This window comes from Protopterus annectens, chromosome 14.part0 (assembly GCF_019279795.1).
Source record: "Protopterus annectens isolate FY-2018-M chromosome 14.part0, PAN1.0, whole genome shotgun sequence".
NCBI classification, from domain to species: domain Eukaryota; kingdom Metazoa; phylum Chordata; order Ceratodontiformes; family Protopteridae; genus Protopterus; species Protopterus annectens.
In genome coordinates this window covers 931,024,723-931,041,628 of record NC_056748.1, presented here as the reverse complement: position 1 = coordinate 931,041,628, position 16,906 = coordinate 931,024,723, and the positions used below count along the sequence as shown (strand labels likewise).

The 16,906-nt window shown below is 39.7% G+C and overlaps 1 protein-coding gene across 2 annotated transcripts in view; it reads left to right on the top strand.

Annotated features, from left to right (window-relative positions):
• The window catches only part of LOC122789351 (disintegrin and metalloproteinase domain-containing protein 8-like), a 688,349-nt gene that overhangs the window by 659,656 nt on the left and 11,787 nt on the right, over positions 1-16,906 (top strand). For both annotated transcript variants that reach the window (XM_044056732.1, XM_044056731.1), the window contains 2 exons: positions 8,758-8,808; positions 15,731-15,811. In XM_044056732.1, coding sequence (XP_043912667.1) covers positions 8,758-8,808; positions 15,731-15,811 — 132 coding nt within the window. The remainder of the gene's footprint in view (positions 1-8,757; positions 8,809-15,730; positions 15,812-16,906) is intronic.

Sequence of the window (16,906 nt, the reverse complement as noted above, 5' to 3'; positions counted from 1 at the left end):
AATATATTGTTTGATTTTATATATATATATATATATATATATATATATATATATATATATATATATGTGTGTGTGTGTATATATACGTTTTTATCACTTAAACCTTTGCCTGCTCTGGTGCCTTAGTGAAGCCCATTCATTTTGCCACTGTCATTCATATTGCTCACCTGTAACACAGAACAGTGATGTCTTCCTAAAGGCTAGAGTAAGCACAAGGCACGTCACGGAGGAGCAGAATAAGCTCTAAAATCTGGCGGCCTTGATTGTGATTGGTTATGTTATTAGCATGGGGGAGGGAGATTCTTTTTCCATTATGCCCTGAAACTGGTGATTTGGCAGAAGAATTCTGTAACATGCATGTGCTCTAACATGCTCTATTTTTTTTGTGTGACATTGTACATTCCCTCAAGACCTGTGTCTGCCAGATCATCAGCCTCGATCTCTCACACACACACACACAGACCTAGCATTTAGTCTCCGCTAGTAACATGCTTGCAACAACAGAATCTGCAACCTTGCCTGTCGAAGAGAGCTGATGTCATGACACTCTTCCACCTTCAGCTGGGCATCTGGGACCCAGGCCTCCAGTCACACCTTGGCTGCCAGTATTACAGAAACTGTCCGTCTGAACAAAAGGGCAGGTTTATTGTTGATTCCCAGCAGCTTTTAGTAGATTCTCATTATTTCAATATATTTGATCTTTAGACAGAATTTTATATTTTCAATATATAGCGTGATCAATCAGCTGAAGAGACAGCAGCTTGATTGTCTCTCTTTACGAAACAGACTTCAACTAAGTGGGAGTTTCAGCATCTGCTGCTGAGACTGTAATACAAGGATACATTAAATTCTTCAGTAGAGACTAAACATGTTTGCCATGAGATAATTTTGGTGCCCTCACATCAAAAGAAAAAGCTATTCAATTGTCTTAATAAAATGGCAAAACCATAATCATACACTTTTATTCCATTTTTTATATAATCTCTTCACCACCATAAGTGTTCTTAGAGTGTATAGCTTTTATGTTACTCTCCCAGAATATGTAGAACATGGCATTTTCCTTGTGTGCCTTAGGTAACCTAAATCATGAGAACAGCATTCTGTTTGGGTGACTATATGTGGCAAAATTCATCCTTATTATTACACACATCTAGAAATTCCCATCAGAAATTCTGCAGGTACTGGTATGTGTAGGAGCAGTCTATGATGCATTTGTGGTATAAAATGTCAGAAACATGACTCAGCAAAAAACAAATTCACTCAAGGAAAAGCCTTTGATCAAGTACTGACTCCCTCCACCTCATTAATCAAGCTGCAGGATCCCAGCTTGATCCCAGGAAGGTCCTTGATGTCAGTTAATTGGATCTTTGATGAATAATGTAACTGCTGCCTGATAACAATGCAGAATAAGAAACTCTGTATCAGTGATAAAGAAAAATGCATTTCTTTGTCACTGCAAGACTTTCCACATGTAACTAACCAAAGTCTGAAGTACATTTTCACATTTACACAATTATGGAGGCATATTCTTTCCAATGTATCTTATTTGCCAAGATTTTGCAAAGTTGTTGCATCATCATTACTTCAGAGGTCACTAATATGACAGAGAACCCCACAATAGGGAACACTGAACTACATATAGAAGATCTGGGTTTCATCCCTACAACCTCCATTTGCATGTTTTAACAAATCACTTAAACATTTATTGCATCCTTACCATCCCATGCTGCTTTTTTTGTACATGTTTTTAACCAGGTAATTGCACTGGCACATAGGGGACAATGCGGGACTGATGTCTCATTAAGTGACTTGTTCAGAGTCACACAGTCAAAAAATGGTGGTAGAAGGAATCAAACCCTTTACCCTTGGCTACAGGAAGCAGCTCAAAACTGCTCAAAACCTTAATCCTCTCCATTAACTTACTTGTACTTAATGGATTTATATATTTACATACCAGTCTTTTAGGATCATTCATCCGTTCATTCATTTTCTGATGTTTGCTTTGTGCAGAGAAGAGAGGCAGGCCGTTACAACATATACACACCAGATACACACAGTCTCACAGACAGATGCACACAGACACACACACACACACACACACACACACACACACACACACACACACACACACACACACACACACACACACACACACACACACACACACACACACAATCTGTCCTATGGACATGCCTCTCAACTTCTTTGCTCAAGAATTCTGGACAAAGCTAAACTAATGACAGAGACAAAGGCCCAAAACTTTTGCATCATCATGCATTTTCTGAACAATAAGAAGTACAAAACTCTTAATTTATGGCATTGTTCACTAACTGTAATCCTCACTGATTTAACAGAAAATCAAAAAAATTATCAGGGACAAGGCAAAAATCTGAGGCAAAATGAGAGTCAGTCTGATTCATCTCATGGAATGTCTTTGAGATGTGGGATGAAACTGTTTAAAACAATAAAACCCCACACAGGCACAGGCATGACGTGCAGATTCTATAGAGAAGGCATAACGCCTGAAAGGGTGGGCATTAATGTGTAATTAACGCTCGCCCAGGGGTGTTATGAGGCCCAACACTGCAGGCCGAGGGGCTCTACAACCTCTGAAAGGGCATTTTTGCTCTTAGAGAATGTGCTGTCTTTATAATTGTCGTGTTTTACTTACTTTTTTTTAATTACTGTATTTTTGTAATATATTTTTGATGTAAAATAGTTTTTCCACCTAATGTTTCAAACTTTCTGTAGTATATGTTAATGGTGTTGGAGGAAGCATTTTACATAAAAATATATATAAATAATATAATAATATAGTACTTAAAGATAAACAAGTAAAACACAACAGTTTTACAGAGCCCCTTCCCTCTCACACTCATAGACAGTCTCTTCTGCTTTCACACACACATACCTATACACACACACAGCCTCCTCTGGTTTCATACTCCCATTCACTCACACAAGCATAGCTCTCAGCCTCTTAGCACAAAAAATCTGGACAAACCCAAAAATAATGGGGGGGACAAAGCCCCAAAAATAGGGACAATTTTTAAATATTGCTCTTATAAACTTAGAAAGTTGCTAGAATAAAAGGTCTTTCATTATAATGCATTTTCTGAAAGATATAAAGCCTGAAACTCAAATGCCTGTCATTATTTAGTGATTTCACTCCTCACTGATTTGCCATAAAACTTCAGAAAACCACAAATTTTATGAGGAACAGACAAAAAATATAAGGCAAAAATCTGGACATTCTGTGAATATTTGGAGAGTTGAGAGCTATGCACACAAGACTGCTCTATCTTGATCTCACACAGTCTCCTCTGTTTTCATACACCTATTCACTCACACAGGATCACTCTCACTCTCTCTCGATCTTTCACACACACAGTCTCTGCTTTCATACACACATTCACTCACACAAGATCGCTGTCACTCTCTCGATCTCTCACACACAGTCTCTTCTGCTTTCATACATGCATTCACTCATACACACAGACAAGAAGCATAAACACACATACACATACATAGGCAAACACATACACTTTTTTCTATTTATTATTTTTACATTTGCTAAACAACAAAAGCACTGCTTAGCAAGTATAAAGTAATGGCGGCTGTTAGTTTTTTTGCAGTCTGAGCTCCACGGTAGTTTGATATGCTCCCGTGAAGTGGCAGACTCTTTTTTCAGCGGGCATAACTTGTAAATACCATGCTGGAGAACGTTCATTCTCCAATCAGAATGCAGATCTACAGTTTGCCCATTCTCTAACTTGTAATAGCATACATGCCCCAGAACATAACACTGGCATACTTACTCATTACAACTTTTTTATGATGGAAATCCAACTCCCTTATACTGTCTGGTCTGGGGACTTATGTCTCTTACTTGTATAAGGTAACTCCATTGTTACATAATCATCACTACAGTAAAATTACTGCTGCAATGGCAAAGAAAACCACAGTCATAGTTAAGCTAATTATGACACTTTGAACATAGGTAAACTAAATGAGGAGTTGTTCACACACACACACACACACACACACACACACACACACACACACACACACACACACACACACACACACACACACACACACACATACACACACACACACACACACACACACACACACACACACACACACACACACACACACTTACTCATACCCTTTTAGCGTACTTCTCAACTTCTTAATGCAAGAAATCTGGGCAAAGCCTAAAATAATGGGGGGACAAAGGCCCAAAAATAGGGACAGATTTTAAATATTGCTATTATAAACTTGAAAGTTGTCAGAATAACGGTATTTGTGTAACACACTACCAGGTTATACCTCATACCATGCTTTTCGGCCCCAAAACTTGGACTGAACCACAAAAGGAGGGGGAGTATCGATATTCATCAAAGATACCCACACCTCCAGGTTGGTGGCAAAGCACAAAGCATCAGTTTTTTCAGCGGGCATAACTTGTAAATACCATGCTGGAGAACGTTCATTCTCCAATCAGAATGCAGATCTACAGTTTTCCCATTCTCTAACTTGTAATAGCATACATGCCCCAGAACATAACACTGGCATACTTACTCATTACAACTTTTTTATGATGGAAATCCAACTCCCTTATACTGTCTGGTCTGGGGACTTATGTCTCTTACTTGTATAAGGTAACTCCATTGTTACATAATCATCACTACAGTAAAATTACTGCTGCAATGGCAAAGAAAACCACAGTCATAGTTCGCTAATTATGACACTTTGAACATAGGTAAACTAAATGAGGAGTTGTTCACACACACACACACACACACACACACACACACACACACACACACACACACACACACACACACACACATACACACACACACACACACACACACACACACACACACACACACACACTTACTCATACCCTTTTAGCGTACTTCTCAACTTCTTAATGCAAGAAATCTGGGCAAAGCCTAAAATAATTGGGGGACAAAGGCCCAAAAATAGGGACAGATTTTAAATATTGCTATTATAAACTTGAAAGTTGTCAGAATAACGGTATTTGTGTAACACACTACCAGGTTATACCTCATACCATGCTTTTCGGCCCCAAAACTTGGACTGAACCACAAAAGGAGGGGGAGTATCGATATTCATCAAAGATACCCACACCTCCAGGTTGGTGGCAAAGCACAAAGCATCAGAGACTATCCATGTGCAACTAACAGTGGGTAAAACTGCCTTCCAGTTTATAGCCTGCTACAGGCCACCCTCCCAAACCCAGGAACCCCACTCGGCCTTCCTGAGAACACTGGAAAATATGAAGGTCTCTCCAAACACCATTATATTGGGCGACTTCAACTACCCAAACATAGACTGGGAGCATTACTCTAGCTCCAACACCCTAGCCCAAAGGTTCCTAGAATTTATAAACTCAAATGCTATGGAACAACTTGTTACCACTCCCACAAGAGGGGAAAACATACTGGACCTGATCATCACCAACATGGGGACTCTATGCTCCAGACCAGAAGTGTATCCCTCACTGGTAAGATCAGACCATAAACTAATATCACTGGATATTCACATCCCGACCCCACCCCTGCCCAGAAAACCACAGTGAAAAACTTCTCTAAAGCAAATTTCACACTCCTCAAAACTGAGGTGGAATCCTTCAAAGCCCCCGGGCCTGTGGAAAATACGGCCCAGACCACAGAATCCTTTATAAATGCATTCTATGAACACCTTCAGGAATGCATGGATCATGCGATCCCAAATAAAACCAAGACCCAATCCTCCAAAAGCAGGCGCCTTGTCTGGTGGACCCCAGCCATAAACAAACTATACAATAGAAGGAGGAAGCTACTAAATGATAGAGCAAAATCCAAAAAGGGAAGGCATGACTGATCAGTATTAGCAAAAACTACTGGCACACATAAAATTGTCTAAGGCCAGCTTCGAGAGAAAAATTGCACAGGACACTAAGGATAATCACAAGGCTTTCTTTAGTTATGTTAGGAACCTGGGTGGTAATTCCCAGATATGCTCAGAATTAGTCCAAAATGACAAAAATACACGAACCCACAGACATTGCCAACATCCTAGCTGACAGGTTCAGCAAACTTCTCCCACCAAAAGGGCAAATATCTATCCCAGCAGAGTGCTGCCCCTGACATCTCAGATGCTCAGGTAAGAGCCGCCTCTCCAAAGCAAAAAACACAGCATCAATGGGACCAGATGGTGTCCAGGGCTGCGTCCTACATGAACTCCAAGAAGAGCTAAACCCAAACATAAAACTACTGTTCAATCTCAGCCTTACTACAGGATATGTGCCCAAAGAGTGGCGACAGCAACAGTGGTCCCTCTCCATAAAGGTGGTGCCTCAACGGATCCTGGAAACTATCGCCCCATAAGCCTGACTAGCTTGGTCTGCAAAGCTATGGAAAGGATCATCATGGACCTCATAAATAAAGATATTGGGGACCTACAAACACTGGATCCTACTCAGTTCGGCTTTGTTAAGGGCAGATCCTGCCTCTTAAACCTGGTTGATTTCTTTGAAAAGTCACCAAGGCCATTGACGAGGGAAGGTGGTCCACACAGCCTACCTGGACCTCGCAAAAGCCTTCGATACAATACCCCACTCGGGCATTATAGATAAGCTCACCAGCTTAAATATAAACCCCTATGTCACTAGATGGATTGCAAACTGGCTCAAGGACAGAACCCACATGGTTAGAATTGCTGGAGCCATGTCAGACTCCAAACCAGTTACAAGTGGTGTCCCACAAGGCTCAGTCCTGGGACCTCTCTTTTCGGTATATATTTCATGGAGGTACAGGCCAACACGGAAGGACTGTGGCTGACCAAGTTCGCAGATGACTGCAAACTGGGCCATAATCGACTCTCCAGCCAACACAAGCATCCTCCAAAAGGGCCTCATAGAAACAGACAACTGGTGCCAGAGCCATGGCCTCAAGCTAAATGCCAAAAGTGTATAGTCATCCCTTTGGCAAAAACAAAGTGCCCACAAATTACCACATAGGTGGTAATCCATTAAGTACAGAAGAAGTAATTAGGGACCTGTGGACCCAAGTTGATAGCAATCTCTCATTTGACAACCACGTGGCCAAAGTGGTTAGAAAAACATTTTATATAGCCCACCTAATCATGAAGGGATTCACATCTAGATCAGGGACGTCATCGTGCCTCTTTACTCATCCCTCATCAGGCCCATAATTGAGTACAATGCCCCTTTTGGGATGTACCTTACCAGACACCTGCAGCAACTGGAAAGACCCCAAAAGTACCTCACCAAGAGGATCAAAGGGCTCAAACAGATGCCATATGCTGCCCGGTTAAAGAAACTCCAGCTCTACTCAGTGGCATACCACCTGTTCAGAGGCGATCTGTGCCTGACGTATAAAGCCATGTCCAACCCGGAATTAATGGACATGCTGCACCTCAGAAAATCCAAATCCCATCGAGCTACGCGCTCGAGAGACTTGAACCTCAGCACTGAAATAAATAGGACATGCTGGAGGGACAGATTCATAATCCAGAGGCTCCCTTCACTCTGGAATAAAATCCCAGTCCAGGTTAGGCAGAGTCCCTCATTGACTCTCTTCTGTGTCACTGTTAGACAGAGGCACAGTATACCAACCTCGAAAAAGGGCATAGCAAAATAAATTTAAAATGGGTGGCGAAAGCCAAACACATTCTGGCTAGGCTTATAAATGCCCTAGGGCAGATAGCCTAGTATGAACCTATGAACCTATGCATTTTTCTAAAGGATATGAACTCTGACGCTCAACTGTAGGTCATTATTTAATGACTTCAATCATCAATGATTTGTCAGAAAACCATAAGTTTTATAAGGAACAGACAAAAATAAGCAGAAAATCTGGGCATTCTGTGAAAATCTGGACAATTGGCAGGTATGTCTTTTGGCCTAGATCATTAACTGAAAAGAATTTGTGGGTCTGCTTAACAGATATTGAAATTTTCCAATTAAAAGAAAAAGCCAAAGTTAAGAACAAAATGAAAGTGAAGCACACTGAATTCTTGGTGTGATTAGCTAGAAGGAGATCATAGACACCTTACATAAAATTCATGCAATTCATATTCTTCTACAGAACCTCTTCCATCCCCACTCCCTATTATAACTAACTCTGAGACTACCAAAGATTGGGATAAATTATAAAATAAATGGCCAAGAGTTCTGTTTGGTCAGCTGTCCCTGACTGAGCAGTCTGCAGTAAACCCTTCATCACTGGACTAAATTAATATATTTCTTTATTTTCACTAATTCATGTTATGGTTGGGAGTATATAAACAGCCTGGGCACGGAAATCTGTGGCAGAGGCAACTTCTTATCAAATTCAAATATGTTTATTGTTGCTTCTAACCTCTAGGATTCCTACTAAGGCTTCAGGATTTGCATTCATAACCTTCTTAGAGGTTGCAGTTTGTAAAATATTCTGTTGGACTATGCTTAACCAAAATGCTGCAAGGTATGTACAGTTTTTGGTAGATATCTCAGTGACACTGTACAACACTGATGTGCCCTGGTATGTTCTTTCAAATCTGTGAATTTCTTCAGATTATTTTCTCTTCTGTCTTCAGTGGTCTATGTACAATATATTTTTGGAGAGATAACATAACAAGCTTATCTTATGTAATCAATGTATATTACTCATCAGAATTCAGAGATAATTAACTGAATGCCAGATTTATTAAAAGTTAATGCATTTGTTGTCTTCACAGGTCATACCACATCCTCCTACAAAGCCTTTACCAGAATTGAAAGTTAAACAAGTAAGATATTTTTATTTTTAATGATCATCATAACAAACACTGGCCTTATCCATGGGAATTATTCACTGACAGATTTGCACCATTCTAGTGTGACTTACAAAACTGGACAACCTACAGCAGAGATGGATCTCATTTCACTGCACACATGTAAAAAGCATGCAGCTTGCTCACTTTCAGTCTTCTTTAGCAGTAAGAAGTGATCAGCCATTAATACAGCATTCCACAGTTCCCTCCTAGTAATGTACGGGTTGTATTAATTATTTTTATTAGTGTACAGAGAATGACAAGTGGTCAGTATGGGAACCTTTGGACTCCAGTTGAAACTGAAGTAGATTAATATAAACCAGACTAATATAAAAATGGTTATATAACAAAAGCTGGATTGTTGTGTGGACTTGTGTTTTTTGGAGGTGCATAACGTCCCTTGGAAAAAATGTATTAGTTACTGTGTCTGCAAAAGACAGTCCACCTGTGAGTACTTTGCTACCTGCCACAAGAAGATGCTTGTTTACTGACCTCAGATCCTAAAGGACTTCATTAATAAAGACATTTTTGGTGAAGTGCAAGGTGATGTCTGCCTCCTTCTCTCTTGGCAGAACCCACATGTGATCATAAGCACAAAATTTCAGCTGAAAAAAACCCCAAAAAGATATAACAGTCAAGGAAACAGAAAGCAGACAGCAAAAAGCTGTAGTGACCCCATCAACACCCCCTCTCAGGCATATGGGTGCCCAGTGTTAAGGTTCTACCTTGTCTGCTTTGGTGATATGCCCTGCTACAACTTCATCTCCACTGGTCGTACTCCCTTTGAAGGTAGACAGTGAGATCTTTTTCTATACATCTGCCACCCATGTGTTGAAGTGAGTGAGACGTGTTTCCTTGAATCCATGACAGACATCAGTCTTTTGTTGGTTTTGGCTGAACAATTAGTAAAATTACTTTAGCAAGACATCTGCTCTGCCTTAATATGTGATTGGGGCTGTGCAGGGTCCATTGGATATCCAAGTAGCCAGGCAGATGCCTTCCCAGAAGAAGGAGCCTCCATCTCAAATTTAAAAATGGCTGACATCTGAAGGCTACATATTCATACTGTAAAAGCTTGCACTAATCATAGGTACTTTTGACTGAAATGAGAAGTAGTGAACATGTCAAATTTATAGGAAAACTCTGGCTCATGAAAATGATGGAATCAGTGATGCAATACAATCACATGACCGAACATGCAGAAATACATGGTAAAAATAAATAATAAAACTAACTCATGACTTAGCTGTTTTTAATTTCAAAACACTGTGCATTGAGATAACTTTATTGAAACCATGTGCTTTTCTACATTGTGTCTGTTAAAAATCAATTATCTAAGTAGGTTTTCCGGTGACCACCTCTCACATTCATTCACATCTTTTTGAAGATGATTTTTTTAATTCGCTCAAGCCTTAGAATGCTTGATAAGAGCATTGTAATTGTCTTTGTGTTTAATACAATAAATGTGCTTGTATATTTGCTGCTGCAAATGTTGTTCAGTTTTTCCAGTGTAAAAAGTAGCATCACAAGTGATGCAATTAACATAGACAATGTTGGATTTTAAGCAACTGAAGTGCCTCAAACAAGCAATAAACTCATGGTAATCAGCAAGTGTGGTGTTGGGCCCTTCATGAATGTAATGCCCTTGTCTGTATGAGCCCACATTTAAACATACCAAATAGTCACAGTGACTTCCTAGTCTTAGAATCGCTGCTGTCTTCAAACCTTTGTTTCAAATTCAGACTGCTTTTTGACATATATAGTGATGATAAATAGGCTAGTGGATCATATAAAGTTTTTAACCAAGTTCCAAGCTTTCTCATTTCTTCTGAAAAAGTCTAAAGTAGAGAAAGAAAGTGGTTAATTAAGTTTCAATAAACATTTTCTTGTGGATGATTACTGGTAGTTTGATATTCAGTGTATTTATTTATTTTTTCCATTAATAGTGGGTGTACCTATGCTTTATTTTGGTACATTCATAACAAATCCAAATAACAAAGATATCAAGGACAGTTTCGTCTTTACTTTTTTCCATCTTAATTCTTTTTCCTATTCCATCATCCATCTTTAAAGTTACCCAATTATTTTCACATTCTTTTTTAATAAACCCTGAAACCATCTCTCAAATCCATAACCTCCTAATAACTGATTAATACACCTGCATCTTAAAAAAATCAAAAGCTTTATTTATAATAGTCAGTATTCTTATTCTTCACCTGTACACTATGCTCTAGTCTCATCTTTACTTTTAATTTAAGCCACCATTCAGTACAAAAATGATATGATTCCTCCGTCTAATTGATTATTCCATAACCTTTTATACAGCCAGTCTGAATTGTTTATATGCTAGTTTTGCATGCACTACAACTTTTCTTTCTGTTAAGACCCATGTATTGAATATTGCCAGTAACTAACCTGTATAACACTATGATATGAAAATGGTACCTCTATTACCTGCTATCTACCAATATGTACATTAACTAAAAATAATCAGTCACTGTTTGCAATCCCCCTTTCTATAAGCACTGATTTTATTTTCTACTTGCACAAGATCAGTTTCTAACATCAGTAGTTACTTTCTTCCTTCATCTAGCCAAAACTGTGTATTAAAATACCTCACAATGCAGAGAGAGGGCCAGATTTCAAAAGCAAATTTGTTAAACAACCCACATTATTCTTTCAAGTTGACTAAAACATATAAAGCATATAAAATTACATGATTATTTTCTACACATTGTTGTGTCTTTCGGCTTTTCCCAGTTAGGGGTCGCCACAGCAGAACTCCGGTCCGCTAATGATTGGCAGTAGATTTTTACGTGCTGAGTTGCCGGCCCTGACGCACAACCTTCAACGAAGGTACACCCATTCACGCATGTCACCACACAGAAGATGCTCTAGCTGAGAATTGAACAGGACAACATCTTACTGTGAGGCGATAACGCTACCTCAGCACCACCACCATTTCACATTAATGCCTATTGATAGCATGACTAGTTTATTCTAGAAATGGAATGAGTTTAGAATTCTTTTTCAGATACAGGTGGTGAACATAGATGCAAGAGATGGGATTTCAGACTTCATCATTTCTGTATGGGCTGCCTAAGTGGGCATACAGATAGATGTTAACACTCAGTAAATCATACCCATATTCAGAGTATAGCTAGAATGTACAGTGATGAACAAAGCACATGCCAAAACTGCAGAATTGATTCGTATAACTTATTCAGCAGGTATGCTATTAGAGGATTGTGATTGGGTCTCCAATACTAATCATATTTTTATGTGTTCGAGATGTGGATGCCAAGAAAATCATCTTGAGAGCAAAGCTTGAGAGACATGGTCATCTTTTACTTCTGCAGTTAATTACATCACATTCCTAGGAGGGCATTCACCAGTTTGACCACTATTTCCTGAATGAGTACTACCTGGAAGACACAAAAATGCAGGAATGTAGAAGTTATACTTGTGTACATTTCAGGAACTTCATCTTCAGGTGCTTGGGCAGAAAGGCTGTCCAGGCATATAAGAAAAGATGTGAGGGGAAACTCAAGTAATGCAGATGTCCTCATCACCTGTCAGCTGATATATTGTTGTCTTTCGGCTTTTCCCAGTTAGGGGTCGCCACAGTGGAACTCCGGTCCGCTAATGATTGGCAGTAGATTTTCACGAATGCCGAGGTGCCAGCTCGATGTCCAACCTTCAACGAAGGCACGCCCATTTACACATGTCTTTCAAATGCCCACCAAACCGCGGGGAGAACATGCATTCTCCACACAGAAGGCACTCCTTGCACTTCAGCTGAGAATCGAACGGGAGAACCTCTTGCTGTGAGGCAACAATGCTACAGCTGCACCACCGTGGATAACCACCAATCAGCTGATATAATGAGTGCATATCTTTAATTTCTGGCATCATAAGACCTCTGCAGTATGTAACTGTTGGGAAGAATCTCAAACTTTAAAAAATAAACAGAAATATTAAAAAAAAATAATATTTCTTTTGCAAAATAAATAGAACATGGTGAGTGATATGTATGTGTCACACAGAATGCCACATCTATGGAATCGTCTTCTACTCCACATAAAGCAAAGTACTTCTCTTACTTTCTTAAATGTAATTTGGATGAATGGATGGGTAACTACAAATTCACCCATGGTTTAGCACCCCTGTCCATCATGGGTAGGGGGAAACATGAAAATGTCCCAACATATCCTTATTCAGCCCATCTCAGGAATTTGTCTGATGATACTTAGGAAGGATATTATTTTATGTTATTCCATTCTACTGGAGGTTGTGGAAGGCCTCCACCTTCATGGAAGCAGAAGGAACTGAGTCCAGGTGATTCCAGGGTACATAACTGGCATCTTAGAGGACAGCTTTCATAGATGGGATGACCCTGGGCTCCTCATTTTTCTTCCTCATAAATTTTGGAAAAAGGCTGAGGAGTGACAGACCATTCCATTATGGACTTCATGAGATGAATATGTCCCAAAAGGAGGAGTTATCAGAAGGGAACTACAGGAGAAGAGGTCTCTTTATCCTTATCTTTGTTTGATACAAGGACCTCAAGATCCTCAGAATCCTGCTCTCTGAGGGAAGTGACAGAGAATGAGGCACTTTCTGAATGAAAGCACTAGGAGTCCTGGTCTGCACTTACCCAGCATGTGATGCACTGAGCCAGTGGCAGACATGTTTTGACTATAGGGTGACAGGGCCTCAACAGCTGGGCTGTGTACAGCAGAGCTTGCTCTTGGTTATTGTCATCTTTCTTGGAACACAAAACAGATAACAAACTGTGCTGCATGAGGATGTAGTTCTAAACCAACAAAGATGGAATCCACTAGATGCTAAATAACACTCACTCACTCATTCAGAGTGTCTAGGCTGTCCCCAAGGGCTTTCTTAGATTGGGAAACCCAATGGAAGTTTTCTGTACTTTAGCTAGACTTTCTCAGTTTGAGGGGGATACCAGGGGTTCTGGGCAATCTTAAGTTAAATGGCCATTCTTTTTCTGAGGAACTCAAGGGATTATTCATCTTGAGATTGTCTGGCATTTTTCAGCTCAGGGTTTTGAACAGGAAAAAGATAGTTGTGACCAAGATACCCATGGGTTCATATTAGAATGATGAAAACACATTTTGGCTAATGCGTTTTTGTCAACACATGTAGGGCGAACAGGCAAAACAGCGAAGCGGCTGTTCAGTGAATTCTTTCCCTGGGAAAGAAGTCACTTGACCGCTTTGTTGCTTTGCCTGTTCTGGAGTGTAGTGTGGTCCCTTGTCTGGTACAGCTCCCGACGTGATTGTGCAACAGTTACTGACCTTAGGGTTAGGGTGCAGGTTAAGGTAAGTGCATATGTATATAAGTATTTACTGTTTTTTTATTTTGCATTATATGTATGGTTGAGTTACGTGTGTGTGTGTTTTTAGCTGTTTACTTTTGTTTGGGGGGGTAGGATTAGGGTTAAGGTAAGTGTGTTTGTGTCTGGAACTGTTTATGTAAATGTGTGAGAGTTACTGACCTTAGGGTTAGGGTGCGGGTTAAGGTAAGTGCATATGTTTTTTTTTTTTTGTTAGATGTATGGTTGGGTTACGTGCATATGTGTATTTAGTTGTTTACTGTTTTTTTGGGGGGTATAATTAGGGTTAGGGTATGTGTGTATGTGTTTGGAAGTGTTTAATGTTTTTTTTTGGGGGGGGGTTGAAACAGCGATGTCTTTCCATAGGAAACAAATCGCTGTTCTGTGGTTTCGACATTTTCAGCATCCGCTGAATATGTGTCGATGTAACACCGTTCGCTGTTTTCAGCATTCGGTGTTATAATATGAACCCGATACCCATTACATAAGGTGATTGCCAGGGATGCATCTCTTCTATCTCCTTCATTTCATCTCACATGGTCATGTGCTTGATATCACTCCCTTCAAGAGCGAGCTCATGGGTCATATGGAGCATGAGATGATTTTTGGGGCAAAGTGCATGAGTGAAGACTTTGGTTACTATTTTTCTTCCTGATTTCTTCCCTTCTATTATGTTTGACACTGACTTGAGATTACTCAAAGATACATCCAGAGACAACCTCTTCTGGGCACTAATGAAGGCCTCAGGCTGCACATTTCTTTTCATACGCGACTGTGATGGTGGAGGCATTCTGAATGTTTGATAGAAATTAGCTTTTCTGGTATTTTGCTTCATATTGGTGATACTGACACTGGGGAGAAATCAAAGTATGAGGCACAATTTGGCTGCTTGGGAAGACATTTTACTATAGCAGCTGTACAAATACTGGGCACTGCATGTTGGCAAATTTCAGAGGTTGTAAACATGCTGAAGAGGAACTGGTCTTTGCAGTACTTCACAAAATAAGTATGTAACTTGTTGGAATCTACAAATGATTTGAAAGGAATTTGTTCAAGAAGTTTCTGTTTTCTTGCTTTTAATATATCTGAAGTAGAAAAGTGGGGTATTGGGTGAGGGGATAGTGGTGGGTCATTAGTATTTGTTTTAAGATGGTTAAGTAGTGGAAGGTTCAGGAATTCATTGAGAAGGTCAAAGTAGATGAGTGGACCCCAAGTGCTCAAAATGGCATGGCATCAAGTGTGAGCATTTTGCAAAGGAATAGCATTGGATGAAGATCCAAACAGAAGAAATGAACGGTGGCGTACAATAACTAAGCATGGCCGCTTAATGTGGCTTAAGTATATTACTGTGACATAAATGGACAAGAGGTACAAGTACCCCCAAAGGTAAGAGCTAGAGAAATTTCAGAAATGTCCAAGTTGGGGATATCAGAAGAGTAGCTCTATACTAATGAATGATAGATAAAAAAAGTAATATAATCTGAGATACATAAGAATAATAATACCTGTGAAAACTGAACTGTATTCTTCTTGTTACAGATAGGAAAGGTGACTCCAGCTCCAGTACTACTGCCGCCCCTGAAACCAACCTCTGCAAAACCACCATCCAGCCAACCACAGGTGAGTATAAAAAACAAGTATTTGTTTTGTCTGCAAGTATATGTATAATAAAGGTTGCAATCAGAATGCTAAAAAAAAAAAAAAAAAAAAAAACAACTTCAAAGCATCGAGCAAAGGAATCACTACAGTGGTTATATACCTAACCTTGGGAAATTGGTTGCAGGTAGTTCCATTTCCATGAAAAGATCTGCAAAGGAAATAAAATCACAAGAAGGATCTGAAGCAAAATAAGTGAGTGAGGTACACTAGAGATGGGCACTCCTTACCAGTTAGCTGCCTATGGTGCAAAATACCCTTGTTTTTTTTTTCCTTCAGATGTAGGGCTTCTGTACCAAGTACTGAACCTCTTAGTACCTCTGTTTTTGTTGATGGTGTCTCTGTAGGATCCTTGGTGCATCTCCCTGTAGATACCAATCCTCATACATTTACAGGGATATCAGATCCAGCTCCTTCCCTTCCAACATAGAGTAGGTGTCTGTAGCTCCAGCCACAGTTCTCTTCAGTTATAAATGTTTTACAGAAAAATATCTGGCAACTCTGCAGACAGACTCTTTGATCTTGACACCCAAACCTCCTCCTTCTACCTCTGGGGTTCTCCCATATAAAATCCTACTCCAGAACCTTCCTAGCATTCTGATATGGAAGAAGAGGGTCTCAGGTATTCAGATGAAATCCAGTCTGCCATTGGCTATGATAAGAATATGAACGATTCCCACACCCTTGTATCTGTAAATATGTTTTGTTAAGTTCTTATGAGATCTTATTCACCTGGTCTGTGCCTGCGAATGGTCCATTGAGATCAGTGCAGTACCCCAGCAAACAAATATAAATAAATAATTAATTAAATAACTCATATGCTATGCATACCCTTAGTTATACCAAAGATTATAGTAATTTCCTATACAAGTTGGAGGCATTCTTTTGGCAGGATGACTATCATTTGGTTTCAAAACAGCAAATCACACCAACTGGGCCTTGAGTCAGAGAAGCAAGTGTATGATCCAACAGGAACAAAGTTAATAAAATTCCTCCACATGACTCAGCGGCTTAAAAATAATTGCTCTATTGGTAAAAGTAAGCACTTTTGCCATCTGG